Below are 26,288 nucleotides of genomic sequence, written 5' to 3' on the forward strand. Positions count from 1 at the left end.
ATGTAAACATTTTATCTCAGAATAGCAGTACAAGAGATAAGCTTCATACTGATCCTCATTAATATACTGCCATAGTAATTCTTTTTCTGCATACACAAAGTAATGGCTGAAACTATTTCAAACCCTCAGAAACTTAGAAGCCACGGCAGTGCTTCTGTGAATGCACAAACTGAGGGTAGAACTCCTCAGCAGCTGAGCTGCAGGTAATTTTCCAGTACTGAGCTTATTACAGAAAGGTCCATAAAGTCAGTGAGCAGCATCTTCCTTCAGGACTTGGTGTTATTGTCAGCCTACAAGTATTTGTATGATCTTTCTGACTAGAAATTGGTGATTTGTATCTCAGTGTGCACTTGTTATTACACAAAAAATTATACCTTCCCCCTTTTTATTATGTACATTATTCAGAACAAGATTAGATTTAGAAGCGACTGAAAAATTCCTTGAGAGACAGGATGATGAGCAAAGAAAAGGCTAGTTAGCATTTTAATAAAAGAGGGCATCAGTGTCAGTTGGAGCTAAGGAGTGTCATTGTCTCAAAAATGTGAAAGGAAAATAAAACTAAGAGACGATAGCATGAAGAAGAGATCTAAAAAACGACAGCTTAAAAGGGTCACTAAAGGGAGAAGATCTAACTTCTGATGGGAGAAAGTACTGGACTCCATGCTCTTCTGTCACAGCACTCAGTCAAACTGGTCAGATAAAAGCAGCTGTTTGTATTGGAAACAGATGGAAGGGTGGGTTTACAGCAATACAGCCTGCACACAAAGGTCACAACCTGCATGTCTGAGTCTTCCAGGGAAAATTCCAGTAGCTCATCTGACAGGTCAGGAATTAAGTTGGGTTGCTCTCGCTGGAAGATGAAAAGCTCCCCATCACTCTCACAGTCAGACTATCAACGACAAAAAAAAAGAGAAGTTAAATGAAAACCTGTAATGTGACTTTCACCATTTTGTGGTGACAAACTCCATGTTGTCACCACCTGACTGACGTTCAGAAACCAGTTTTCTTTTCAGTTGCACCTTCATTAGGCAGCCCAATAGCCCAGTGCTCAGGCTGCTTTACACTGACCTAACATCTGAGCAAACTACAACAGTAGTTTATACCCAACAAATTAAAAAAAAAACAACAAACAAAAACACATCAGATGTGAAATTGCTGCACTCGGTTGGGCAGAATTTAAATAGCTTTGGAAAAAAACCCTTATCTGAACATAAGACAGGTGTTTGAGATCAACTGTTTCGCACAGGCAACAAAAAGAGAATAAGCAGCTTCTCAGAAGCCAGGACCCAGCTTCCAGGTTTATCTGAGTATGCATTTTCCATAGCTCACACTTTGGAGAACTCCCTCTGACATAATTATTTTTTCCTAACTTGGAGGAAATTCCAGTGCAACTTCTTTCCTTTTAATAAAATGCATTTCAGGGCAATGAAAGTACTTCAAAACGTGCTGTTTGTCAGCACCTCCTCTCAAGGTAGGAGCACAGCCCATAGGGGTACAGATCCCAGACACAGAAATGTATCTTCCCACAAGTGGGAACCTTTGGGACAAAGGTGCAGCTCTGAAGCCACAGGCTCAGCAAGCTACTGTTGTACAGTAAGCAGGAGAGGGATCACACAAGCAGACCTGAATGCAAATTAAAGGTAGCACGTTAGTGCCAAGCAGACTGCTGCAGTTCCTTCAGCAGGAAATTTGTTCCACATGTGACAGAAGAATTTGGATGTTATTTATGAGTGAAAGAAAAAAAAAGGATTCAACATGACTTAGAGTTATAAATTATTTGGCACGAAGATTCAAAACGACCACTTTGTCAGAACTTTTTTTGTACGCCTATAGAACAAGAATGACCAGAAATCATCCCTGAGGGCTGGCCCTAAATCTATACTGCATAAACACATATTAAAAAGCTACGGTTGCTTTAAGTAACTAAAATAGAATTTTCACCAGATTGTTGAGTCCTGTGAGCAGAGATCTTTAGCTGTCAGCAGGCAGCCTGTCCCAGCCATTAGGACCCAGCAAGTAAAAAAACAGCACGGTGAAAAATGCCTCACAGTTTCTATAAATCTCATGCTTTCTATTAAAAGGTTAACAGCATTATATTTCCTTGCAGATGGAATTAAAGAACAGAAAACAATGTGTGTGGTCATTCTGCAAGATGCCCTCTACCCATCTCTTCCTAACCTGGCATTATTTAGCACCTGGAAAAATCAGTCCCACCTTCAATTCCAAAGAATACGGTGAGAAAAGATGGTCATTATGCTTTGACTATTAGAGGTAAAATAAAAGGTTGTGGATTAATATACACACAACAACAGTCAGAATAAACAAGTACATAGAATCATAGTCGTAGAATCCTTAGAGTTGGAATGGACCTCTGAAGGCCATCTCGTCCAACTCCCCTGCGATGAACAGGGATTTTTTTCTAAAAGCCAGTGAGAAAGACAGTCAGGTTGCAGTGCTTACTGTAGAAGTGTCAGAGTCCAGAGATGGGAGCTGATCTTTCACTGCAGCAAGTATGTCTCCCCATCGAAACCTGCTGTTACTCCCAACAGGAGCCGTAGGAAGCTCAGATGGACGCTCAGCATCCTCACTTTGCCCTTCTGAGGCCATTTAAACATCCAACCTTCCACCAAATGAAAGCACACCTCAAGAGAGAAAAGGATAACATCAGTACAGAGCAAGAACAAAGCGTGTGCACTCAGGGTCAACGTAACCCTCAGTGCTCCCATGATAGGACTGTGATTCCTTTGGGAAGGCCATTCTCACAGCTGCCCTGGCAGGGAGGGCTGCCCACCCTCAGCTGTTCCTTACTTCCCTGTTTCTCTCACATTCCCATCCTCACAGATCAAATGATAGATAAAGTGGTTTATGCTGGCTTTTTTCACTGCATTTGTATCAACACAGTTGAGACCAGATGATCTATTAGATTCTGACCAATTAAAATACATTTAAGCTCCCTCTTCACATTTCCTTCTTATGTGTAAGAGCAACCAGGACAGCTCAACAGGGCACTACTGCTGTTCCAACAAGTCAGAAAATTAACCCGCTCGTAAAAGCTTCACTTTTTAAATTTTGTTGCCACAGTTGTGTGGTTTCTAGGTCATCAAAATTGGGCGCGCATCAGTACCGTTCCTAAGAAAGGCGGGCAGCTTCGGGGCGTTACACCAACCAGAACCAACAGCTGCCAAGATGGCGGCGAGCGCTGCGCACGCGCACTTCAGCCGGCGCCTGCGTTGCCATAGCAACACGAGCAGCGCGGCCCGGCCCTCCTGCCCTCACAGCGGCCCTTGGGCGCCTCTGAGCGGCGCAGCGTACGTCCCGGCCCCTACAGCGGAGCGAGGTGAAGAAAAGTAGCTGATAAACGGAGAACACACGGCGGCAGCACAGCACAGCCCCGCGCCCTCCTGGGGCTGCTTTCCCCTACCTCAGCCACCGCCAGGCAGCGGAACGCCTACTGCAAGCGCCCGCCCTGCCGCAGCGCTCGAATCTCATTGGCTGTTCGACAACCCGCCCCTTGCGAGCGGCATCACTTATTGGCCCGCTGCCGCGGGGGGAGGGGCTTAGCTCTTCCGCCAGTTGGGACTCACAGTACCTAGCGGGCGGCGGGGCGGAAGTTCCCAGTATTCTTTGCGCGCGTTTCCGGTAGTGGAGCCCACTGGGCGTGCAGGTGAGGAGCGCGGCGCGTTGTGTCACCGCGCGGGGTCCGGCTGTCTGTAGCGGTCTGCTAGGCCAGCGCTGCGCTGCCCGGAGCCTCGGTGGGTCCCGCAGCAGTGCGGTCAGAGCGTTTCGCCCTGTCATGCCGACCCGCGGTGGGTGTAGGCCTGGCCTGCCCTCCTGGGGCCTGAGGGCCCCTGAGGTTTTAATGCTGCTCTTCCAGCTCTTTTCTCTAACGTCGCTTCTTGGAGTTATCCGTCTGAGAGGGATGCTAAGGTGCTAATCGCTGCAAAGTTCATGACAGTTCTTACTGTTTCTTTCTTTCTTCCTGCATTCTGGTTTTCTCTGCACCCTGAGGACAGGGCAGTGTGGTGGCTGCCTGCTCTGAGGCTCAGCGCAGCAGGGTTCTGATCTTGGTGAGTCCATAAGTGATGATGCACTGAAATATGAAGTCTGGCTCGTGGGGCTGAGGAAGGCTTCCAATGGATGTCAAGTGAATTGCTTTGCCATAATGTGAGAAGAGTCTGTAAATGTTCCTGAGGTGTTGACCTAGTGTGGCAGGTGGGATGTGACATCTAGTTTATTTTTAACCGTCAGATCTTTAGTGGTAACCCATCCAAGTACTTCTGTGTATGGGAACTGAGTCATGGCCTGAACCACTCATTGAGGACATGGGGAAAGGACCTGGGAGTACAGGTGGAGGCAATTTAGCTGTGAGACTGGAAGGAGTGGAGTCTGGGTGCACCTCTTTTAGACTTCATTTAAGGGCTGACTGCCACTGGGGCAGGGTCTCTGGTTGGAGATCTCTCTGTTGTGGACTTTTCCCTGTAAGCCTGCATCTCCAGAGATGGGTGAGCACTTCTTTTCTTTTGTAACACCATTCCATTTGTGCTGGTCCCTTTGCTACTGCTCTCCTCTATTTCCTCTATTGATCCTCTACTGTATTGACCTTTCTGATTGTCACAATCTGTTCTTAATTATGTAGGAATTCCTATGCATTTTGGCCCAGGTCTTCTATGCTACTATTTAAGCCTATTACATCTTGACTTATCCATTGTGGCCACAAGAAGCAGGTTACATCTGACCTCTTTCTCTTTGCAGCAGCCATTTATGTGCTTGAGAGTTCTTAACATATCCCTAGATTTCTTTTCTTTAGACCAGACACCCTCAGTCAGTCTTTTCTTTCCAGTCTTTAGTCTCTGATTGCTTCTGTTGTTCTCAGGGTTCCATTCAGTAGTTCTTTGTATTTTCTCAGATGACTGCTCAGTTGACATCATGCTTCAGGTTAGTGTGGAGTGAAACCTTCATTTGTTTTAAACTCTAAACTGTAAGTACTTCGAGCAGAGTTGGGTTAGTAGGAATCAGTTTGAGAGTCTCGAATGTTCTGGAGTTGAGCTTTGAGCATAACTTTTGTCATGTCAGCATTGCTCCTTGACAGCTGGCCAAGGTTGTGTTTGTAACTTGCACCTGACACGAGGCAGGTTCTGGATATGTTAACTGTAAAAAGCACTGATGTTTGGTCTTTACCAATTTAAAAAGCAATCTGCAGGGAAAGCAGCAAGCTTTATTTTTATCTGAACGTGTATTTACAGACTGTCATGAATTTATCTCTTCTTACCACTTGTGAACATGCCTTTCTGACTTCTACCAGAAGTTTTAGGCAGCTGTGATGAGAACCAATCCTACTTCTGCTTACAATCCACTTGTATCCCTTCATACCTCTGTGTTTTGTTTTGGAGGTTCAAGATGTTCAGTCCTTTGTCTTCAGCCCTGTGTATTCCTGCGTGAGGCTTATGCCTGCCAGTGTGATACATAGGAATTGCTGTCATTAGGTGGAACAGGTGCTTGTGCAAAGAAATCTTGAGGAGGGAATGATTTATTACTGATACATACTGATCAGGAAGAGAGGGTGGTTCTTGTGTGGCCCTAAGAAATTAATGAAGGGGTTGAGAGGGTAAGGAAGCAAGATGTGGGAGTTAAAAATCAGATGGGAAGTGGAGATATAGGAGTTGAAGTACTTTTGTGGTGTCAGGAAAGGGGCTGGTTCTTGCAGGAGAGTCTCTTGATTCTTTTCAAATCCTGTTTGCTTTCTAATGTTACAGCTGAGACCATCAAAAGAGCAGCTGCTACTGAAAAGCTAATTATGGTGTCTCTCCTTTGTTTTTAATTGGTGCCAAATGTGATGTTTGTGTAGCCCCTGTATGAATCGGTCTGAGGAGTTAAATGGCAAGAAGTTATCAGGAAAGAAAAATGTCTCTGTTAGCTTGTTACCCCATGTAATATATGGTGGGATCCGTCAAACCCCAGAAGTGCTGCACTGGAGGCAGCAAGACTGAGGTGTTGAGACAGCACTTCTCCTTGAGTTGATGCCTGAAAGCACGGCTGAAGACCTCAGATGATGGATGCATTTGTGTCAAAGAGCTTTTTATGAAGTGCCAAACAAGAAAGCTCTCCTGTGAGTAGTTAAAATTATTAATAAAGAATTGTTCCCCAAGGCTGTGGATGGAAAATAAACCTTTCAGGCAGTCCTGAAATTGTTAGGTTGTAATTAAGTTACTGTCTGCAGAAGGTGGCTGTGCTCAGATAGCAGTGGGGCAGGTGCACTGCTGCTCAAAGCACTGCAGCAGTTTCCAGGATTCACAGACAGGACTGGGCTGCTGCAGAAATGATGGACAGCAGAAGCAATCTGCTTATGATCCGATGACATAATGAAGTGTGCAGCCTGTTCAGGTGTGGTGGTAAATAACTGAGAGCTGCAGGCAGTTGTTATTAACGGCTAAACCTTAGATTAGGCTGTGCTTCAGGTCAGGTGTTTTTAGTGCTTCTCCTGACACAGGTTCTTAATTCTCTCTGTGAATTATGAAACATGCAGACTGAGGACTGCATTCTTTTGTGCAGCACTAAGTGTGCCATCGGCACTTAAGTAGGAGTTTAATGCCTTCTCTTTGTGTAACTATCCAGAGCTGCCTTAGGCATATTCTGATTAAAATGGAGGAGGTAAAGCCAGGCTTTCTGAAGTCTTAGAATGTGAGTTGAAAAATGTTTTTAGTATTGGTTTTTCTTTTCCAGTGTGTTCAAATCCCAGAGTCTACTTCTGCAAGACAGGACTGCCCCCAAAACTCCTTGACAAGCCTTAATTCTTCACACCACATCAGGGTAAGGAGGGGATCGAAGTAAAGGTAGCAATTTGAAACTCTGTGCCTCTGAGCTGACCTCACCTTCCAAGTCTGTGGCACCTTAGAGCTGCAGAGCTGAGAGGCGATGCAGGATTCTGTGGAAGACAGAGGTCAGCTTCTGAAAGTCTCCTTTGCTTTGTTTACTCAGGGCAGAATGTCGGAGCTGAGCGATGAAGCCAGCGAGTCGGAGCTGCTGAGCCGCAGTCTGTCCATGTGGCACGGCGTGGGTCAGATGCTGTGTGGGGAAGAGCTGGATGTTCCCCTGGATCTGCACACAGCCTCTTCCATTGGCCAGTATGAAGTGGTGCAGGAGTGTATTCAGAGGTAAGGAGGGGTTGGAGAGAGCACAGCTCAGCTATTCTCAGGGACTTAAGGTTTTTCTCTGTTGTTTTTTTTTGTTTTGTTTTAATGCACTGGAACAGGTTGCCCAAGGAGGCTGTGGATGCCCCATCCCTGCAGGCATTCGAGGCCAGGCAGCCAGGTCTGCCCCCCCTGCGCGTATCAGGGGTTTGGAACTGGATGATCACTGTGGTCCTGTTCAACCCAGGCCATTCTATGATTCTGCTGTGCAGGTCTAACTTTGCCACTGGGGCAACCCTGTGGAACTCTGCATGTGTCCTTAGGCACAAAGTTGTGGAGGGGTCAAGGCTGCTGATTAACAGCTCTCAGTAATTTGATGGAAGCTTCCAGAGCTGGCAGGAATTCCCATGCAGCCTTCAGTGCTGGATGATGTATTTTTAAGTCTTTTTTTCAATATAGTGATGGTAGTAGAGACTACAGGCACCTAAGCAAGCTCCAGGCCAGTAATTTAGCTGATTTTTTTTTTTTTTATTTAGTGGAGACGTGGATTTAAATAAGAAGAATTGTGGTGGCTGGACTCCATTGATGTATGCTTCCTACATTGGCCATGACACCATTGTGCACCTGCTGCTGGAGGCAGGAGTGAATGTGAACATCCCAACCCCAGAGGGGCAGACACCGCTCATGTTAGCCTCCAGCTGTGGAAATGAAAGCGTTGCTTACTTCCTTCTCCAGGTGTGTATTCTGTAAGGAATAGGTAAAGCCATGCCACGTGGCTTAAATGCACAGAGTAGGCTTCTTCATCAGCTGCAACCACTGTGTTATTTGTTCTGTTGAGTCCAGCTTCCTGACAGGGATTTAAACTCTCTTGGTATCGCAGCACAGAGGGGCAGTGGCTAAGAGACCCAGCAGAGGGGATGCAGTAAAGAACATTCTCTGTTCTCTTGAAGCAAGGCGCAGAGCTGGAGATGAAAGATATTCATGGCTGGACTGCCTTATTTCACTGTACCAGTGCTGGACATCAGCAGATGGTCAAGTTCTTACTCGACAACGGGGCGAATGCCAACTGCAAGTAAGGAGGAATCTATTGCTTAATTTCTGTCAAGGGAGATGAGATTTATTGCTGGCTTAGTTGTGGGGTAAACTGAAAGTAAACAGCACAGCACCTTCTGAACTCATTTTGAAGTGTGCGGTGAATTCCTGTGACTTTGAGATCTGCTGGTATGTTTATGCACATTCAATTGCCTAAGAACAGCAAGAGGTTCTTGCTTTGTTAGGTCCTGGGGTTTCCTCACTGAGAGGTAGGAGTGCAGCTGGAGGAATAGCCTGTTTCTGTACAGAGTAATGTTTGCTGTATTTATTGAGAGGCCAGAATGCAGTAGAATGGCCAACATATCACTCAGATAAAGGTGAAGCCAATTACAGTATGTCAACAAAAGAAACGTGTTTTCTTTTTGATTATTTTTAGCTCCTGTGTGTTTTTTCTCTCTAGGGAGCCTGTGTATGGATATACTCCTCTGATGGAAGCAGCTGCTTCTGGCCATGAGATAATTGTTCAGTACCTTCTCAATCATGTGAGTGTCCAGACAGGTCTCTAAATGAAAATCTGTAGTTCTGACCCTCAGAGGAAATAGCACAAGGCTAATATCCATCTTTTCAGTGTTTGATCTTTGACAGTCATCTCTGATCTGAAGCCCCACGTTTCTGGAAGCATCTGTTTTCTGAAGGCTAGTACTCTAATTGTACAATGCTTGCCTTTCACAAGCAGGTGTAAGGTCTATCTGATGTGACTGAATCCTGGCTCAATCAGGAAGCAGCTAATTCAGTAATCTCTGTGCTGTGTTCACAAGCTTATACGCTTGGGCTAGTGGACATCTTGCCTTGGCCCTGCAGCTTATTGGCATTCATGTGTCTTAGTGTCAAACAATTAGCTTTTAATATCTCATTTAATGGCCCAGCTTACTTCCAGAAGGAGGCAGCAATGCAAAGCATTCAGATTAAAAAAAGCCAGCTAGCTCCTGGCAGTGCACAAGAGCTGTGTAAGAAAGCTGCTTCGTGTTTGGGGATTGTTGAGAGCAAATTATTAGAGAGGCAACAAAGGCATTTATTAGTGGAGCTTGAACTATCAAAGGTGAGCCTGTATTTCTGGTAGGCTTGAGAAACTAAGACAATTTGTCTTGAGTATCTTATTTCATAGTGACCTGCTATAAGCTTTCCAAATGCCTGTTTTCCTGTAGGGGGTGAAGGCAGATGCCAGAGATAACACTGGAGCCACGGCGCGAACACTGGCCATGAAGTATGGGCATACAAAGATTGTGGGGTTGATAGACTTGCACGCAGCCCCAGTGCCCAAGGTGTTCTGCAGGGGTCCAGGTAACAGGTTTTAGTTTGCTTGTTTTAAGATAGAACCTGAAGATAGGTGCTTGATCAGTGTGGCATTATGTATATATGGGTAAAACTAGCTGCTCTGACCTGGAATTTCCAGTGCTTGTGAGGATGTAAGAGGCAGAGATGCAACACTTCTTTTTGTTATGGTTTACTGGCCCCTTTCTGACCTAGTTAAACTCTCTCCTGTCTTATAACATTTTCTTTTTCTGTTGCTCTTGTAGGATCAATAGTAAGTAGGTACATGAATTACCATGCTGCTAACAATCTCTCTTTGGACCACAGGAAAGTATGAAGAGCTGAGCTCCTCAGATGAATCGTGCTCTGCTCCCCAGAGGCAGAGACCTGTTCGTAGGACCAAGGGTCCCAGCATCCACGATGGACCCCAGGCTTTGGCTAAGATAACAGCAGTTGGAATTGGGGGAAAGAAGCAATCTTGCTATGGTAAGAATGGTTAGGAGCCTAGCTGAGAGTCATTTGTGATTTCTCAAGTTGGCACAGAAGGAGCTGTAAAGCACAATATTTTTTTTCATTAGAGTTCTTGATGCGTGACTTATACAGAAACAAAAATGCTTAATTCCCTCCTACAAGGTTATGCAACAACAAAACAAAACCCACTGAGTGCATTGGTCTGAGCTGGATATTGATGAATGGGATGCTGTATGCAGGACAGCAACTTGTTGATAAGTTGTAAACAACTTGTTGATAATGAGAGTGAACTTGCTGCTTCCAGACCTCTCTTTTGTCTTCCTTCATGCTTGAAATATTACTTAAAAAAAAAACAAAAACAAACAAAAAAAAAAACCAGGAATTTAAGAGCATATTCAAAGCTTAGTTCATTCTTTTAACATTGATACAATTGCTGTCCATGGTGCAGTAGGTATCAAAGCAGTAGCTTTTGAAATGAGTGGGATGCTGCTGGGCTGTTATCACAGGTGCAGAGAGGTTAGCTCTGCAGGGTGTGCTTAGCTGGAGGCAGGTTGGTATCTTGCTTTCTTAAACAAGTGGGTTTCCCACTTTAGTGGTGGGGGTGTGAGGAGAACTGCTGAAAGCTGCTTCATAAGTGAGGTGCATCTCTGCTGAGTTTGTTTCAGCTCTTTCCTCTGTCTTTTCATCAGTGCTGGCCTGTAAATAAAGCACAGCTGATTTGATGTAGGGAAGACTGTAGATGGTATTTGGGGGATGTGTTGGGTCATGAGGAGCTGGTGAGTGAGCACCTGGTGAAGGGCTGTAGCTGGCCCAGGGAGCACAGGCAAATTGGTTGCACCTGTACTTCCCATGCCACCAGGGAGGGTGGGCCCAGGGTAGGGTGGAACCTCTGAGTTCAAATAAGGGCCAGCCACAGAGAGGAGAGCATCTCTTGGTCCTTGGCTGCTTCCTGAGAGGAATTGCTGTACAGTCAGTGAGCCCCTTTCCCAGCTGGGTGAGATCTGCTCTTTCTGTATGTGACTGCTGGCATGCCTGCAGATACTTTGGCATTGCCAGGAACCTGTCAGAAATGATTCTGCTTCTCTGAGCAGAACAGTGTGCATTTTCCAATTGTGTGCTTTTTAAAAATGGCTTCTGTTAGTTGAAACAGGTCTTCTGATTATTTTCAAATACCTGAGCTACTGCTCCTTCTGCTGGAACCTCCCTGGTAACTTGCATCTTAATTGCTCTGTTCTCCTCTCCTCTTGCACGCAGAGCAAGTCCTGCCTCAAGGTTATGTTACCTTCAGTGATGATGGCAGCTGTGAAGCTGATGATATCCGGAACAGGGATGTGACCTCTCCAATTAATGAGCAAGATGTGGAGAGCAGCAGCAGCAGGGGTAAGTCACTACCTTAGAAAAAGAATGTGACTTGCTGTGCACAACTGGGTGGTGAGACCAGACCTGTGGCTTCCATCTTTGCTTCCCAATGTCCTTAGACTGTTAGGCAGCTGTGGTCGCTGGATCTTCACCTCTGACCTTGGTCTGTATCATCACACCACTGTATCAGTGGCCAGAAAGAGGTTGCTCAACTCTCTAAGCAGAGTGAGATGCCACAGTGTGAGGACAGGGAGGAAAAAAAAAAGTGAGGTTCTGAATGCTGGCTTTACCTTTGTCTGTAGTAGTAAGCTCCCAGAACCTGGAATCTGGAGCAGGAACAGGTCTGGAGCAAGGAAGACTTTCCCTGAGCGAAAAAGAATCAGAATCCAGGGAAAGGCCACTAAGATGTTGAAGGCTGAAGTATCTCCCTCACAAGGAAATGCTCAAGTGAGTCAAGATGGTTTAGTGTAAAGAGAAAGCTCTGTGGGAGTATCAGTATGTACAAATAAATGAATAGTGGAGCCAGACACTTGTCAATTCCTATCCAGTGATGGAACAGGGGGTGATAAGCACAGGCTGAAATAGAGGAGTTTCCCTCTGAATTTAAGAAAATGTTTTCTTACTATGTGAGTGTCTGAGACTGGAGCAGAGTGCCCAGAGGAGCTGCAGAGTCTCTGTCCTTGAATATGCTCCTCTACATGGTTCTAATTGGCTTCAGTGTGATTTTCAGACAGTGCAGCCTCAGAAGGTGCCTTCGAACTCAACCATTCTCTGTTCCTGTAAAACAGTACAATGAAGGGTATTATGGGCAGTTCCTACATTGACAGAGGATGATGTGGCACTGTTGGCTCTGTGCTCAGGGAAAGATCTTTCCTGGGTTTTAGTAAGGGGAGTGTGGGCTTAATGGCAATGAGCCACCTTTCCACTCAGCCATCAAGAGACTCAGAAGCATCCACGCCTGGCCTTCCTGCTCTCTGTGGTGCTTAAACTGGCTCAGAGAAAGTCTAGTGCTTGGAGTCAGGCTTGTGATATTTGTCTCAGAATCATTTTGTATCATGAATGTTGCATGTGAAGAGGAAACCCAAGCAAAGCTTCTGTTCTATCACCCAGCAGATCTCACTAGTTGTTATGTGGCCAAACAGTCCTGACTGTGATCAAGTGCAACCTGAAGGTTTTTTTTTTCCCCTGTTCCTTTCCAGAGGATAATGTTTTCTTCAACAACAACCTACCAGCCATCAGGAGCAGCAGCAGCAGCAGCGAATGCCTGACCAAAGCCCTGGGGGTCAGCAGTGAAGGCTCCTTGGAAAGCAATGAGGTGAGGTTGTGCATTTTTTTGTCTACCTTTGGCTTGGCTTGTGCTGTCACCCTTCCACAGCCTGCTACCTCCACAGGAGGCCGTAGCACCAGGCTGAGTGAGGATGGCTGGTGTACTGGGACAGGAAAACAAGCTTCCCTACTTGGGGATTGGCTTGTTTGATCTCTGGCTGGTAGCCAGCTATTGGAGAGCATAGCTTGTTGATGGTGGATCAGTACTTTTCTAATCTCTCTCTTGCTTCTGAACACTTCCTTGAATGCCATCTGGTTAGCAGTCTGTAAAGGGTGTCTGTCTCTTACTAGAAGTGTGTCAGTGCTTTCCAGCTTGGTGAGATATCGGGCAGTTCTGTAAGGTTTAGAGAAGCACAACAGTGTTACGTTGTCGATTCTGAAACATGAAAGGGGAAGAAGAGGTGACAGTCTTTCTGTGGTTCAAGTCACAGCTCATTCTTTAAAGCCAGCTCTGGGCTGCTGCAGAGAAGAGCCACAAGTCCTCTCTGTGCTTCTCATCAAAGGAAGCTCAAAGCATTGTAGTGGTTCAGGGAGGATTCACTGCTGCTCTTTGCAGCATGTTACTTCATAGTCTGGGATTGTAGGAGCCTGTCACCGTTACAGATGGTCATACTATAACATGCTGCCATCTTGACAGTGATTTGACTCAACCCTTTCTGACAATGTCTGTCTTTAGCTTTTATTGCTTGTGTTTGTAGGCCCCTGCCTGGATTCAGAGCTTTGGACTTGGAGCCTGCACTTGTGATCCTGGTATCTCTGCATGACCATCCTTCACCTTGTTTCCTGTTTTTTCTTCAGGATTCTGACCATGCAGGCAGTCCTCCTAGTAGGAAACAAGCCAAAAGCTTCAAGGTCAAGAATCGCTACAGCAACAGTGATGGTCAGTGGAGCCACTGCCCAGGGAAGGCTGGAGCCTCTAGTCAGCACCTCATCTTTCCTGAGCCCCCTGCCTATACAGGACCCCAGGTAACTGAGGGCAGAAAGCTGTGTCTGAAGTGATGCAGATTGCATCACTGTGTCAAGACTGGGGATTTCTTTGAGGTTATCCAAGCTGCTTTCCTGGCCTTCTTAGATAAGAGGGAAGCTGACCCTAAAATGTTTTTGATGCCAAATGACTGTCCAGGTATAAATGCTTGTGAAAGAGTGATTTCTGGTGTGAAAAACTGCCAGTTTAGATGTTACTGCTTGGAGATGTATTCCAGATCCCTTCGGGGCTGTTATGGGGCCTAGGGCAAGTGTTGATTGATCTGTCTTCTCTGCACTTGTTACAAGATGTCATGACTGCAATGTGCAGGCCAGTCCACTTGTGTTGTGTGATTATAAAGAAGGGCAGTTAAGGGAAAGTAGAGATTGTTGCTAGAACTTAGGAAGGCATAGCAGCATCTTCCTCATGTTGCTGCTGATAAAGGGAGTGGTAATGGTTTTGTTCGTGGTGGTAAAAATAGTTTGCTTTGTATGTGCTGCAGGACCTTGCAACGTTCCTTGAGCAAATTGGGTGCCTGAAGTACCTGCAAGTGTTTGAAGAGCAGGATGTTGACCTCCGCATCTTCCTGACCCTCACAGAGAGCGATCTGAAGGAAATTGGCATCACGTGAGTGTCTGTGAGGTAGTTCTTCCTGCCTAAAGCCACACGTGCAGCCTGGTCAAAAAAGCTTAGCTGGTGTTTCTCTAGTTAGGCAGCCTCCCACACAAATCCCATATCCCTTAGTTTCTGGCTGCAGCAAGTTTCTTGTTGGAGGTGCTCGAAGGAGGCAGGAGGTTGTGGAGGTGTTCAGGTGGTACAGTGCCTGCCCCCTGAATTTGCCATTCTTCCACCAGGCTGTTTGGACCCAAGAGGAAGATGACTTCAGCTATTGCCCGGTGGCACAGCAATGCTCGGCCGCCCAGTGATGCCCTGGAGTTGGCCTATGCGGATCGGCTGGAAGCTGAGATGCAGGAGCTGGCCATTCAGCTGCACAAGGTAAGAAAGCTGCTGGGAGATGTTCAGTGGCACGTTATGCTCTAGGGAATGCTCAGCAACATATTGCTATGTTCTGCCTCCGATGGACTGGGTTGAAGGAACAAATAACTGATCACAAGATCTACTCAACATCTGCTGTGTCCACTGACCGTAACCCATAAGAGCAAACACTCCTGTCTCTGCTTCATGCTTGCAAAGTCTTCTCATCTGTTTCTCTTCTGCTTGAGAACTAAAAGCAGAGAGGAGGAGGGGTGAGAAGGTGAATGGAATTGAATGCCTGCTTTTGTTTTTTTGGTAGCGTTGCTGTATGTGAAGTTGGCCAGTCATTAGCAGATAGGCTTATATCAGTATAGAAAATAGGATCAACTGAATGTCTTTGGAAATAGAGAGCAAGAGGAAACTGTAACCTTGAGTTGGTCTCTGGATAGAATCTGTAGCGTATGAACAGTGGGACAGCTTCCTTTTTGTTGGTTCTGGCAAGCTTTTTATAGGGACCCTATCCAACAAAGATAGAGATATCAGAGCAGGTGTTTGGTAGTGATGTACAGTACTTACAGCCTAGTCATCTGTTCCTTTCTGCCCTGCTGTAGAGATGTGAAGAGGTGGAGGTGATGAAGGGCCAGGTATGCCAAGAGCAGAAGCTGCGTGCAGTGGCAGAAAGCTGTCTGATGGAGAGAGATGAGACCTGGAATGCTGTGCAGTGCCAGCTCCGAGAGGCTCAGACTGTCACCAAGGATGCTGGGGTCCTGCTGGACCAGATCAAGTAAGTTGCTCCCAGAAAATGGTACTGAAGCTAATGGAGAAAATGGGAATTTGGGCAATGCAGAGATCAGACGTTGGCACTCTTAGAGGTAACTGCTAGTGTGAGGCAGGAGAGCTCACTAGGCGTCTGAACCTTCTCTCTTTCATTTTCTCTAGTGGAAAGTCACAGCCATGAGAATGGATATCGACCCTTAGTCAGATGTGTGGATTGTGAATGTTCACAATCGGCCTTTCAGAGATGCTGAGTGCTCCTGTACCAACTCAAAGGAGCTGAGCACCTTCACCTTTGAAACCAAAGGCTGAAGTAGTTTGTTTATGCTTACGTGAAACCTGATTACCAGGGCGTAGTTTGGTGATTGCATGAATGCAAGAAAGAGTTTCTAACTTCCAAATAGTATTAGAGGGCTTTCAGAGTCCTGCCTCTGATGCCTGACAGAAAAAGCTTGCCTTGTTCTTGCCCACTGCCTATGAGTTCCATCTTTCCCTTCCTTGTAATATATCCTTTGCTGCCTCTCTGGTGCTTTTCTCCTGACCCAAGCTGAACTCCTGGTCTGTCACAGGCTCTGGTCTGTTGGCTGGTAGGACTGAGATTACAATGGTCCTACTGCTATAGTTCCTAGCCAACAGGGCAGTGGGGCAGCCAGGGATTGGCTTTGGTTTCCAAAGGACAGCAGAGTGACATTCCCAGAGCACTCCTCCCCCTGAGGAGCTGAGGCTGCACTGTTTGAACTGATGGTGTGGCGTCAATCCAAACGTTACACGTGCCCCTGTCCTGAGGTAGCTTCATTTGTCTGCTAGGAACATTGGATTGGGCTTGATTCTCATATAAACCAGGTGCCCCTGGCTTAGGCTTTCTCCTGCTCACTCCGCCCCCTCCTTCTCTTCTCCCCCCGCAGCTCCTCTGTGGACAGGGGCAGAGATTGCTGTGGAGATGGGGCACAGTGGAGAGCGCCCTGAGCTTTGTCTGGGGCACGTCTTCCTCTTCCTGGGAAGGAACAAGGAGCAGTTTGTAACCCAGGGCGTTAGATGTGGTCCCTCGGCATCCCAAGCAGGTACTTGCAGGATGTAGGAGGCCGCAGAGCAGCATGTTGTTCCAGAAAGCACCCTGTGCACCTCTAACAGGCTTTATTTGTCTTGTTTGGCAGATCCTGTCAAGCAGAGCTGTCCTCCCGGCTAACACAAGAGCAGGCAGCTGGCAGAGTGCTGGACACAAAGGGGCAGCTGGGAACTGGTGAGATTCAAGTGCTGGGAATGGAAGAGCTGCTAAACTAAAATGGGTGCAGGGTGGGTAAACAGGTGCAGGGGGTGAGCATACAGTGGGAGAGCCCAGTGCAGGCTGTATGCCTGTCTTTTGATGCTGACACTGGATGTAGTATGGGAACAGATGAGCAGTTAAACAGCTCCACTTAAGCATAAAGGTCTTGCCTCTTCACTGCAACAGAATTTCCCTGGGGCTCTGATCCTTTGCAGGTGGGAAGCTCAAGGGCCTGGCAGTTGTTTCTGGCTAAAAATGCAACGCTGTAGCACAGGCACTCAGTGGAGTCCTACTTCATGTGCCTGTAGCTTCTCCTTCCTGCTCTGCAGTGTGGGTCTCTCAGGTGTGTCACAGCAGTGTGCACTACAGCAGGGTCTGAATCAGAAGGGATGGATGGTTGTTGGGTCTCTGACCGGGTCTGGGGGATTGTGCTGCTCGTGTACTGAGGCAAGCTGCTATATGTGACTGGACAGGGTTGGCCCAGCAGCTCCTTACCACAGGGAGCTTGCAAACAGTCATGCTGCCCTACATGCAGTGTCCTTTGCTGCCTAGGTGGTGAAAGTGAGATGGGCAGAGCTGATGATTTCAGTCCACTGCAGTTAATCTGAGATCTTTCTTTGTGATCTAACCAGTGCTTTGGGGGGGAGAAATCACAAGTGGTAGAGCTGCTTGAAAACAAATACTTAATTTCTGTCGCAAGAACATCTCTCTTCACTTGTGACTCAACCCATAACTGGAACAACTTTTGGTGTACTTCCCAGCAGCACCAAACCCTTGCCTGTTGCAGAGAACAGGCTCACTGACAAATGTGTGGCTCCTTTCTTACAGCACGGGAAGGATGGCCACTGTCCTTGAAGTCTCTGAGCTTGCCTGAGCTGTCAGCTGTCCTCGAGAGATGTGTGGGAGAAATGGGTAAGGGGGGAGAGTCTGCTCACATGGCGTGACTGCTGGAGGAGGGAGGTGTGGCAGGGCAGGGTTTGATCATTTCAGAGGCGTGGGTTGGGGGGAACCTAGTAACCCCCTCTCATCCTGGGAAGTCTCCTAGCTATAAAGCTGTCACTGGCATTTTCTTGCACTTAATTCTCACTGTAGATGTTGAGCTCTGCTGACAGATCTGATCTGAGAGAAGGGAGTCCGTAACCCATTTCTCTCCTACTGATCAGTAATCAGAGCTGCTGGTGCAGGGGTTTGGAAACCCTGTGTCCTGAAGACAGGAGCTTGTCCAAGTAACAGGGCTCTTGTTTCAGAGCCCTGAAAGCTGCAAGGGTAAAGGCAGGATAGCAGTCTGCAGGCTGTTCTTGACCACTTGCAGGCTTGTAATGACTTACATGCAGGTGCAGCTTATAATGACTCTTTGCTTTTGGTTTGCCCTCAGGAAAAGCTCTGCAGATGGTAACTCAAAACCTCCAAAGGCTCCAGGCCCCAGGGCAGGGCGCGCAGAGCTGGCTAGAGCCATAACAAAGCAGGATGGTGAGTGGGAACTAAAGACAGCCACAGAGGGGCTGCGGGATTGGGGGGGCATTATTCCTTACAGCAGGTAGCAGCTGTCTGCTGCACGTGCTCAGTGCTTGTCATAGCCTCTGACTGGGATTTTCATTTGGGAAATGCATTGTCTGTGTGCTCTGCTGGAAGGGTCACTGTGCTGCTGTTCCTGGTGCCTGCAGGAATGCTGACGTCGGGTGACTGTTCCACCCGGAATCTGAGCGTGGAGGGAGAAGGAGCACAGCACTGTGCTGGCAGCCGCAGCTCTGCAGAGCGTTGTGACAGCTGGCAGATGTGTGGACAAAGGTCTCGGCCATCAGAACGTGCCAGGAGGAAGAGGGATGGCGGAGGACAAGGGCACGGCAGCTCTCTGGGCCTGGTTCCTGTCGAGGTTCCCAGGACTGTGCTGTTTGTACCAGAAGTTCAAGTGAAGAGAAGAAGCCCAAAGGATTTATCTGCCTTCAACTTCCTGCAGCCTTTGTTGTTCAGGGCTACATTGTGTTAGAAAGCTGGCAGCTGCCCACAGCCATCGACTAATTATCCTTTTCCTCGTCCTATCCTCCCCAAGGCCTCCAACTGATGAGTGGTAGTTGCTGAGGAGCTGACACAGAAAATGTGTCTGAGGCAGTAAGGAGTGCAGGCTCGTGAGATGAGTAAAGTGAGCAGAGTTGGTGATGTCTGAGAAACACATGCAGCCAAGTCTAGCTGGAACATTCTTCCCTGCTGTTGTCTCAGTTCTATACTTCAAAACTACTCCCTTCAGCTAGCCTGCCTTGGTTCAATTCAGATTCTTGCCCCCTTCAGGGTTCATTTTGATCATGTTCTTCCAAAGGTCTTTTTTGTGGTAAATGCTTTGTGGCAAGCATTTACAAGCAGCAGACTCCGGTGGTCAGATCTGCTGGTGTCAGGATCCCAGCACTGACAGTGGTTGCAAAGCAGATGTGTCCCTGGAAGAGCATGAGAGAGAAGGAAAAGCTCAAGACTGTTTGGTTTGCTTTGCCTCTGGCAAGCAGCAGAGCATCAAGGCAGGCAGAACCAGGACTGAGGGATTGGTTGGTTAAGATGGACAAAAGAAATCCCATCTCAAATGTAGCTGCACTGCCATGCTTCAGTCCTTGGCTGCTGCCTGCTCTTAGTTCTCAGGCTTCAGCGTTGGGAAAGAAGCCTGCTGAGATATCCTGGTGTAGGCAGTGTGAGGTAGTTTCATGGGGCAAACAAAAGGTGTGGGGAAAAGGCTGCCTCCCAAGGGGGGACTGCCTGATCTCTTGGAGCTGGGCAAGAATCACAGAATGATGGAGTTGTAGGGGTTGGAAGGGACCTCCAGAGATCATTGAGTCCAAGTGGGCGCTGGTGGCTGCTACATGGATGTGAAATGGCTTCCAGAACTGCAGTGACTGTTCCTGTGTACTGCTGAGTCTTGGGGGAGAATTATCTTCTGTCTGACTGATGGCCTTGAGGAATCTGTAATGGTCTCCATCTATTCCTTGAGAAGAAACTGCATGCTCTTTCAGCACCTCTGATTAAGGGCCAGAAAAAGCACAACAATCCATCTCTGCTCCATCCGCTGAGCTTGTCACTTCTGATCAGCTGCCCACAGCTGTTCAGGTGAGCTGGAGCCCAGTCCCCCATTGGTGGGGATGGCATCTAAGTGTGACTGTGCTGCCTGGGGACGACCTGGGGACGCAGAGGTGGGTACAGCCTGCAGTGTGCTCAGCTGGGGCGTTGATTCTGCTCACATCTGACTCTTGTCCTTCGTTCCCTGTTCTGGAGTACGGGTGGGCCGGAGACTCGGTAAGTGTGAAAGAAGAAGGGAGTCCCACGGGATGGGTTCTGCAGGAGCCCAGATGCCCCAAGGGGGATCACCAGGAGTGGGGTTTTATAGAGTAGTGTTCCATTCAGGGCGGTAATTCAGTATTCAGTGCTGAAAGGGCAGCTGTGCAAGCAGCAGGGTGTCTGGTGCTACCTGGAGCCAAGCTGTCTGTATTAAGTAACATTTGTTACTCAGCTAAAACAATAAAAGCTGAAAACCTGTTTCTGGTGCTTCCTGTGTGAGCTTCTCTGGAGGGAGTTGTGGCACTGTGAGTAACCTATTAATTGATCTCAGGAATGTGCAGCGCTTCCACCTTTCTCCCGCAGGGGGCTGCATGCCGTGAGCTTCTGGGACAGCTTGGTCCCTGTTTCCCAATCCCTGTCTGGTTCATCTTGGAGGTGATGCCCTCACAGCACCAGCAGGGGAGACGGACTGGGAGCAGCTGTGGGCAGGTGGTGATGGAGCGAGTGCACACAGGTAACCAAGCATGCTGCTCTTACACCCGCTGTCCTGGCTGCGTGGCAGGAGTTGTCTCTGCAGTAGCTCAGAAATGCATTTAGGCCTTGTTGAGCCACGTGCTGGGATTTTCTGCTCATGGTGAGATGTTATCCTGTGCCTGGCTCCAGCCTGTGACTCGAGGGAGCGCAGTCACACCAAGGCAGCTCACAAAACCTCAGCCAAGCTGTGATCTTGTGCTGGGGCTCTGGACTGGGGGCAGAGGAGCAATATAGGCACGCTCTCGCATTCATGTGATCCTGCAGTCCCTGCATCCTGGAACAGCCTGCTTTTCTCTTCCCAAGGCAGCTTGGCATCAGCTCCCATAGCAGTATCCATGTGCATGCTGCTGTGAGCGTGAGAGGGCAGAGAGGGAGCCAGGCAGCAATCCTGTCCTGTCCAGGGGAAGCTCCTCACTCTGTGCCAAGCAGGCCTGTTGTGTGTTGTAGGTGCTCTTTGGGTTATTTATCACTATATTGGTTTATTTTGCTGCTTTCCTCCTCGTGTCACCTGTAATGTAACCCACGGAAAAGGAATACGGTGCCATCTTGGGCACAGGTACTGAGAGCCCCTGTGCTCTTCCTGTCTGTTTATTGTCCTGGAGCCAGCAATGTGTACATAAATTCAGCTGTATGTGTACACTTGCACTTATCCCAGTGCCCAGGAGCCATTTCCCTCCCTTAGAGCATACGAGTGGCATGCTCTGCTTGCTGAAAAATAAACCTTTATTTACATCTGAAAAGAGTCAGTGTGCAAAATGGTCTCACAGGGGTTACAGCTGTCCGGCAAACCTCCTGCTCAGCCACAGAGCCTGGTGCAGCCTCCTCCAACCTCTGCATTTCCCGGGGGCTGGGCCACACTCCCAGGGATGGAGAACCGCCCGTATTCACCTGCATGGAGCTGGGAGTAAGAGCTGCCTCCTCCCTGCTGCTGGAGCAGCAAAGCGCTGTGTGATGGGAGCTGCGGCCTCGGCAGCAGACCTGTTCTGCTACCCAAGGGAAGAGTGAGGGGCTGGGGGTGGGAGGCTGCTGCAATCAGCTTTTATGGGGGCACCAGAGCTGGGAAGAGAGCTCCTGCTGCAGCCGATGCAGTGTCAGGGCTCAGGCTGCTGCAGGAGGTGCTGCGGTGCTGTGCTGGGGAGGAGAGCTGGCAGCTGGCAGGACAAGAAGAGGCTGGTGGGGGTTGCATTGCTCTGTGCAGGGCGGTGGTAAGCAGCTGCTGCAGCACCTCGGTGCAGAGAGGTGGCAAGGTGGCCCTGGCTTAGGTGAGGAGAGCAGGAGTGCAATGCCCAGCGTGGTGCTGGCACAGCTCGGGATGTGACTGGAGCCAGCACAGGTAGGGTGCCAGTGCACGGCTGGGCCTGGTGGCAGCAGGCTCTGCTCCTTGCAGCTCTGCACGCACGTGGGGCTGCTGGTGGCTGCTCCCTCACTGTGAGCATTGGAATCGGATCCTCCAGCAGGAGCAGAGCCCTGCGGTGCTGCTGTCACTGCGTGCAGCAGAGCGTGGGGTGGTCGAGCTTCCACAGCTGCCACTTCTTCTTCATCTCTGATTTCACCTGGGGTGAGATACCCACGGCTTTTCCCTGGCAATGCCCTTCCCAGCACGAGCAGAGCACCCACCCCCATGAGCCAAAGTTGAAGCTACTCCGTTCCACAGCCCCGACCCCAAACCAGAGCCATGTACCTCCTTGTTGGCAAAGCAGTACAGCACGGCCACCAGGAACCCCTATGGAAACAAAGATGGCTGTGAGTCCCCTGGGATGGGGGCTTTGTGCTGCCTTTGGGGCCGTCCCTAAGAGCGTTCCCAGTGCAGGCACACCAACTGCCCACATGGGTTGGGGAGAGGGGGCTGTCCTTGTCCCAAGCTGGGTCACCATCGGGGCAGAAGGAAGGGAGAGAGGGCCCCCAACTCTTATGGCCCAGGATCGGGATGGGTTGTGGCTCCACCTCACCTGGAAGGAGTTGAGGAAGAGAGTGAAGAAGACCTTGATGTAGCGCAGGATGCCCGTGGTTTGCTCATCGGTGGCAAAGATGAAGACGACTTCGTGGATCCCAAAGAGGGGGATGAGTGTCAGCGTGGCTTTGGCCAGCCTGAAAGAGGGCAAGGTTTCCCATGGGCACGGCAGCCAGCAGGGAGCAGCTCTTATTGGAGCTCAAGGTTCTCATGTAATGAGGCACAGGATGGAGGAAGCAGCACAGGCTGCCCTGCTGCCCCCGCTCACCGCAGCTTGTAGTCGGCGTAGCCCTTCTGGTTGGCGCGCAGCTTGGCCAGGATCACCTTGAGGATCCGCATGAAGATCAGCAGGTTGATCTGGGGCGACAGTGCGGGGCATGCATGGAGCAGGGCCATCCCTCCCTTCACCCCAACCCCAGCCATGGGCTGCCCCAGCTTCCAGCACTGTCGCAGGGGTTTCCTACCATGGAGGCGAGCAGGATGGGGATGCGGATGATCCACCAGTATGCCATGTTCTCGTTCAGCGCCCAGCACCTGCCCACGAGACACAGACAGAGGTGTGGTTGCAAGGTGCTGGGGTGCAGGATGAGGCCCCACAAACAGCCACTCACTCTGCATTCTCTTTCAGGTACTTGGCGGCCATCCAGGGCACCACAAACACCACGGGGGTCCCTGCAAGTCACACAGCACACCCTGTAAAACCAAGCACCCGCCTGAGCTGAGAAACCGGCCCCAGGCTGGGGACACTGTGGGGCAGCAGTGGGGCACAGGAACGGTCCCATGCCACCATGCACCCGGGTGGCTCCTACCCCAGCCCAGGTACAGGTACAGCCGGTAGTAATTCTTCTCAGAGAAGACTGCACCGATCAGCAGCTTGTAGAGGTAGACGGCCTCCACCAGGAACCAGTAGTGGTTGGCCAGGATGCAGTACTGCATCAGCACCTGTGCTGCACGACAGCCCAGTGCTGCCTGTCACAGAGAGACGGCGTGGGGCTGGGGGCTCGTCCATGGGGTGCCCCAAGAGCTCACCCACCACACGCAAGGATGCCCCAAGAGCTCAGCCAGGGTGTGCACGGTGCACCAAGGCCTCCACTGTGAGGTACATGCATCCCTCAGAGCTCCCTCACAATGAACGGGGGCACAAAGTGCTCAGCCACAGTGGGGGAACAGCACCAAAGTTTGCCTATGGGATCCCTGAGCGGCTCAGGAACTTGCTCACAGGCTGCACGGACACACCAACGGCCCATGGGCTGGGTGCACGGCCCAAGAGCTCACCCACCCTCTGGATGCACCCACACCCCCCATGCCCTCACCTCGTGGCTGAGCAGTGCCTGCCAATCGGCCACCTGCAGCACCTCTGCGCCCCAGCGCCTCTCCAGCAGCGCATCCTTCACCATCACCGAGGTGGCCCGCAGCCCAAAGGAGGCGAACAGGTTGGCGTGGATGTAATTCCTGGTGCAGTGCAGCTTCCTGGGGAGAGCCATAGGGTCAGCAGCCCTCAGCTGCACCCAGGGCACACTATGGCCCGCAGCCCTGCTCCTACCTGAAGACGGTGAGGACGAGCAGAGCGGAGATGAGGGTGAGGAGTGACAGCGCGTAGCCCACGGTGTACAGCACTTTGAAGCTCACCATCAGCCTGCGGGCGCCTTCCTGCAGGCGAGCCCTGTGATTTCAGCACCCGCTGCCCACCACGTACCTTGGGGTGCCCCCACCCCACCCAGGCTCCCACCTCCTCGGCGCCATCCTCCAGCTCCTCCTCACACTGTGAGTAGTCCCTCCACGGCTGGCTGCCGTTCACCATCACCCACTGCCCGTCAGCACCGCAGCGCCGGCTCACCAACCCGTGTTTCACTGCGGGCACGGAGCACAGAGTTCCTCGGGGTGCCCAGCCCCCAGATGGCAGTGGGCACCCATAGGCACTATGTTCTCACTGCCCTCCCCGTGCCACACGTGCTCCCGGCCCTTCTCATCCCGACCCACCGCGCTCAGCCCCAGACCCCACAGCCCCAGCTATGGGACGGCCGCGGCTCAGCGTCACCTTTCTCAAACCAGGGCAGGTAGAAGGGACAGGAGACGTTGACGGCGGTGCCGGGGCTGCCATCGGGCCAGCAGGCGTACATGTCAAACGTGCGGTTGCAGAAAAGCCCTTGGGTCGATGGGGAGAAGCCGACAGTCGGATGCCGGCAGCTCAGCCCTCCCCGCTGCCCCACACGAGGCGCACAGACCCGCAGCCCTCGGGGCGTGACGCTGTGACCCGAAGCGGCCCCGCTGCCAGCCGTACCTGCGGGGTAGGGCTCGCTCGCCATCCTCCGCAGGCACTCATCCCGGTACCGCATCCACTCCTCGAAGGTCCTCTCCAGCACCTTGGCCGCGCCGTGCTGCGGCGCAGAGAGGCTCAGACGGACGCCCCGAGGGCAACCCTCCCCTAGCTCCGGTCCCCACGGCCGCCCCTTACCGGCACGGCAGAGAAGAGGCACATCCACGCGAGATGCACGAGGTACCCGGGACCCGGGGCGTCTCTCATGGCTGTGCCGGGTCCGGCGCTCTGCTCCCCGCGGTTGGTCCCGGCTCAGCCCCGGGCCGTGTCCCTGCCGGACCCCGACACCTCGGGGAGCCGCCACCGCACCGCACCGCACCGCACCGCTCCCCGCAGCCCGGCTGCCCCAGGTGGTCGGCGGCGGGGCCGGGGCACGGCGGGTGCCACTGGGGTCCGGAGCCTTCCCCCCAGAGCTCTCCCTCCCATCAGAGCTCTCCCTCGCCTCGCATCCCCCTGGCTGAGCCCCCCCGCAGCCTCCCTACCCGGCTCCCAGTACCCCCGAGGGGTGCCGATCTCTCCGCACCCCCCCATTTCAGCACGGCTCCCCCCGCAGCCCCCCGGTTCCCTTACCGTGCGCGGCCGTTCCGCAGCCCGGGGCTCAGCGACGCGAACGCGGCAGCGAACGGGCGGCGAATGCGGCCCCGCCGCTTCCCACCAACGCCGAGCCCCGACGGGGGGGAGGAGGGGGGGTGGGGGCGGCACCGCCTCCCGGGGCTCAATGAGGGCCGCCCCACCGAGAGCGCGGCTCAGTGGGGAAGGGGGGGGAACAGGCGAGGATGAGAAGGGGTCCCCTGAGCCCTTGGAGAGGTGGTGACAGAGGGGTGAGGGGTGCGGACCCCTTTAATACAGCCCAGGGAGGGGCACGGGGTGTTGTGCCCGCTGTGGTGGCTGTGCTTTAGTGGGGTGCTGCTGGGGTCACCTCACCCATGGGGACAGGGAGCGGGCAGCAGTGCTGGGGGACCGGGGTGTCCACCAAAGTCATTGGCAGGCAGTGCAGGGACAAAGTGTGGGGCAAGCAGGTGGGACAGGGTGTCCCTAAATACATCGATGGCATCGATTCATTGTGCAAAGGGTGTGATGTTTACCCTGAAACCAATCCGGTGGGCTCTGCACAAGGGAAGCAGCTCAGAGCAATTAGCAGCTGCATCTGTTGCTGAAGTGAAACGAAGGAGGGCTGAGCGTTGGCTGCTCGGAGTGAAACACAACCTGCTGCCCGGGGGGATGTGTGCCCTCAGGGTGCCCTCCCCAGCTTGTGAAATGAGTGGCCCTGTGTCTGGTGTGTGCAGTGTGGGGTGGAGATGAAAGGTGGATGCCGTGGGGCTTCTCTGCACAAGCATCACTGAGCACAGGGCACAGCACGGTGCTGCCCACCACGCCACTGTGGGATGCTGCAAATCCTACAGGGCGATGCAAAGGAGTGTTTGTGTCTGCAGGCAGTGTTTGCTGGGCCAGAAGGGCTCTTCCCCGCAGAGCAGCCTTGCTGGAAGTGGGGATAACAGCACGGACAGCAGGAGGCACGTGGCCATGGGGCGCTGCTGCTGTGCTGCTTCCCCGGGGCTCTGCTGTTCTCCTCCTGGATGCAGACAGCTGCTGCGATGTGGCTGTGCTGGGAGCCTGGGGCACAGCAG

General features: G+C 50.9%; 3 protein-coding genes across 21 annotated transcripts in view; 1 reads left to right on the plus strand and 2 right to left on the minus strand.

Annotated features, from left to right (window-relative positions):
- Positions 1-3,488, minus strand: part of DNAAF8 (dynein axonemal assembly factor 8) — an 85,689-nt gene extending 82,201 nt beyond the window's left edge. For 5 of the 12 annotated variants that reach the window (XM_048961942.1, XM_048961946.1, XM_048961945.1 and 2 more), the window contains exons 1-3: positions 3,125-3,395; positions 2,461-2,642; positions 776-889 (exon numbers count right to left, since the gene is read on the minus strand). In XM_048961942.1, coding sequence (XP_048817899.1) covers positions 776-889; positions 2,461-2,607 — 261 coding nt within the window. In that variant the 5' untranslated portion in view covers positions 2,608-2,642; positions 3,125-3,395. Of the gene's footprint in view, positions 1-775; positions 890-2,460; positions 2,643-2,931; positions 3,043-3,124; positions 3,398-3,421 lie in introns of those variants that run through there. The other 7 variants (XM_048961948.1, XM_048961947.1, XM_048961949.1 and 4 more) reach the window with 5 other exon arrangements.
- An 84-nt stretch (positions 3,489-3,572) lies between these two features.
- ANKS3 (ankyrin repeat and sterile alpha motif domain containing 3) lies at positions 3,573-20,135 on the plus strand. Of its 8 annotated transcripts, none has more exons than XM_048961930.1 (18): positions 3,573-3,664; positions 6,721-6,807; positions 6,976-7,151; positions 7,664-7,862; positions 8,078-8,199; positions 8,620-8,701; positions 9,365-9,500; positions 9,798-9,956; positions 11,196-11,321; positions 12,500-12,615; positions 13,425-13,592; positions 14,093-14,217; positions 14,445-14,586; positions 15,177-15,349; positions 16,494-16,579; positions 17,432-17,515; positions 17,979-18,073; positions 18,268-20,135. In XM_048961930.1, the coding sequence occupies exons 3-17, from the start codon at positions 6,982-6,984 to the stop codon at positions 18,059-18,061; spliced, it is 1,971 nt and encodes a 656-aa protein (XP_048817887.1). In that variant the 5' UTR covers positions 3,573-3,664; positions 6,721-6,807; positions 6,976-6,981; the 3' UTR covers positions 18,062-18,073; positions 18,268-20,135. The 8 variants fall into 8 exon arrangements, 7 of the variants coding, with proteins under 7 accessions (XP_048817887.1, XP_048817890.1, XP_048817888.1 ...); XM_048961933.1 differs by lacking the exon at positions 3,573-3,664 and adding an exon at positions 3,671-3,752; XM_048961931.1 differs by lacking the exon at positions 3,573-3,664 and adding an exon at positions 3,787-4,067.
- A 983-nt stretch (positions 20,136-21,118) lies between these two features.
- On the minus strand, positions 21,119-25,330 carry LOC125700783 (glucagon receptor-like). Its single transcript, XM_048961937.1, has 14 exons — positions 25,231-25,330; positions 24,799-24,931; positions 24,625-24,721; positions 24,382-24,489; positions 24,073-24,194; positions 23,887-23,993; positions 23,657-23,813; positions 23,153-23,312; positions 22,955-23,015; positions 22,808-22,877; positions 22,612-22,700; positions 22,342-22,480; positions 22,074-22,115; positions 21,119-21,945 (listed from the first exon to the last, which is right to left on the minus strand). The coding sequence occupies exons 2-14, from the start codon at positions 24,865-24,867 to the stop codon at positions 21,874-21,876; spliced, it is 1,293 nt and encodes a 430-aa protein (XP_048817894.1). The 5' UTR covers positions 24,868-24,931; positions 25,231-25,330; the 3' UTR covers positions 21,119-21,873.
- Positions 25,331-26,288: the final 958 nt, after the last annotated feature.

Source organism: Lagopus muta, chromosome 15 (genome assembly GCF_023343835.1).
Source record: "Lagopus muta isolate bLagMut1 chromosome 15, bLagMut1 primary, whole genome shotgun sequence".
In the NCBI taxonomy this organism is placed as follows: Eukaryota; Metazoa; Chordata; class Aves; order Galliformes; family Phasianidae; genus Lagopus; species Lagopus muta.

Excerpts from the sequence above, each read along its gene's own strand:
- ANKS3 (XM_048961929.1), top strand. The coding sequence starts at position 4,284 with ATGGGAACTGAGTCATGGCCTGAACCACTCATTGAGGACATGGGGAAA. Across the intron at positions 7,863-8,077 it reads TTGCTTACTTCCTTCTCCAG|CAAGGCGCAGAGCTGGAGAT; the intron begins GTGTGTATTCTG and ends GTTCTCTTGAAG. Across the intron at positions 9,957-11,195 it reads AAAGAAGCAATCTTGCTATG|AGCAAGTCCTGCCTCAAGGT; the intron begins GTAAGAATGGTT and ends TCTTGCACGCAG.
- LOC125700783 (XM_048961937.1), bottom strand. The coding sequence starts at position 24,867 with ATGAGAGACGCCCCGGGTCCCGGGTACCTCGTGCATCTCGCGTGGATG. Across the intron at positions 23,814-23,886 it reads CTCGTCCTCACCGTCTTCAG|GAAGCTGCACTGCACCAGGA; the intron begins GTAGGAGCAGGG and ends GGCTCTCCCCAG. Across the intron at positions 22,116-22,341 it reads TCTTCCTCAACTCCTTCCAG|GGGTTCCTGGTGGCCGTGCT; the intron begins GTGAGGTGGAGC and ends TTGTTTCCATAG.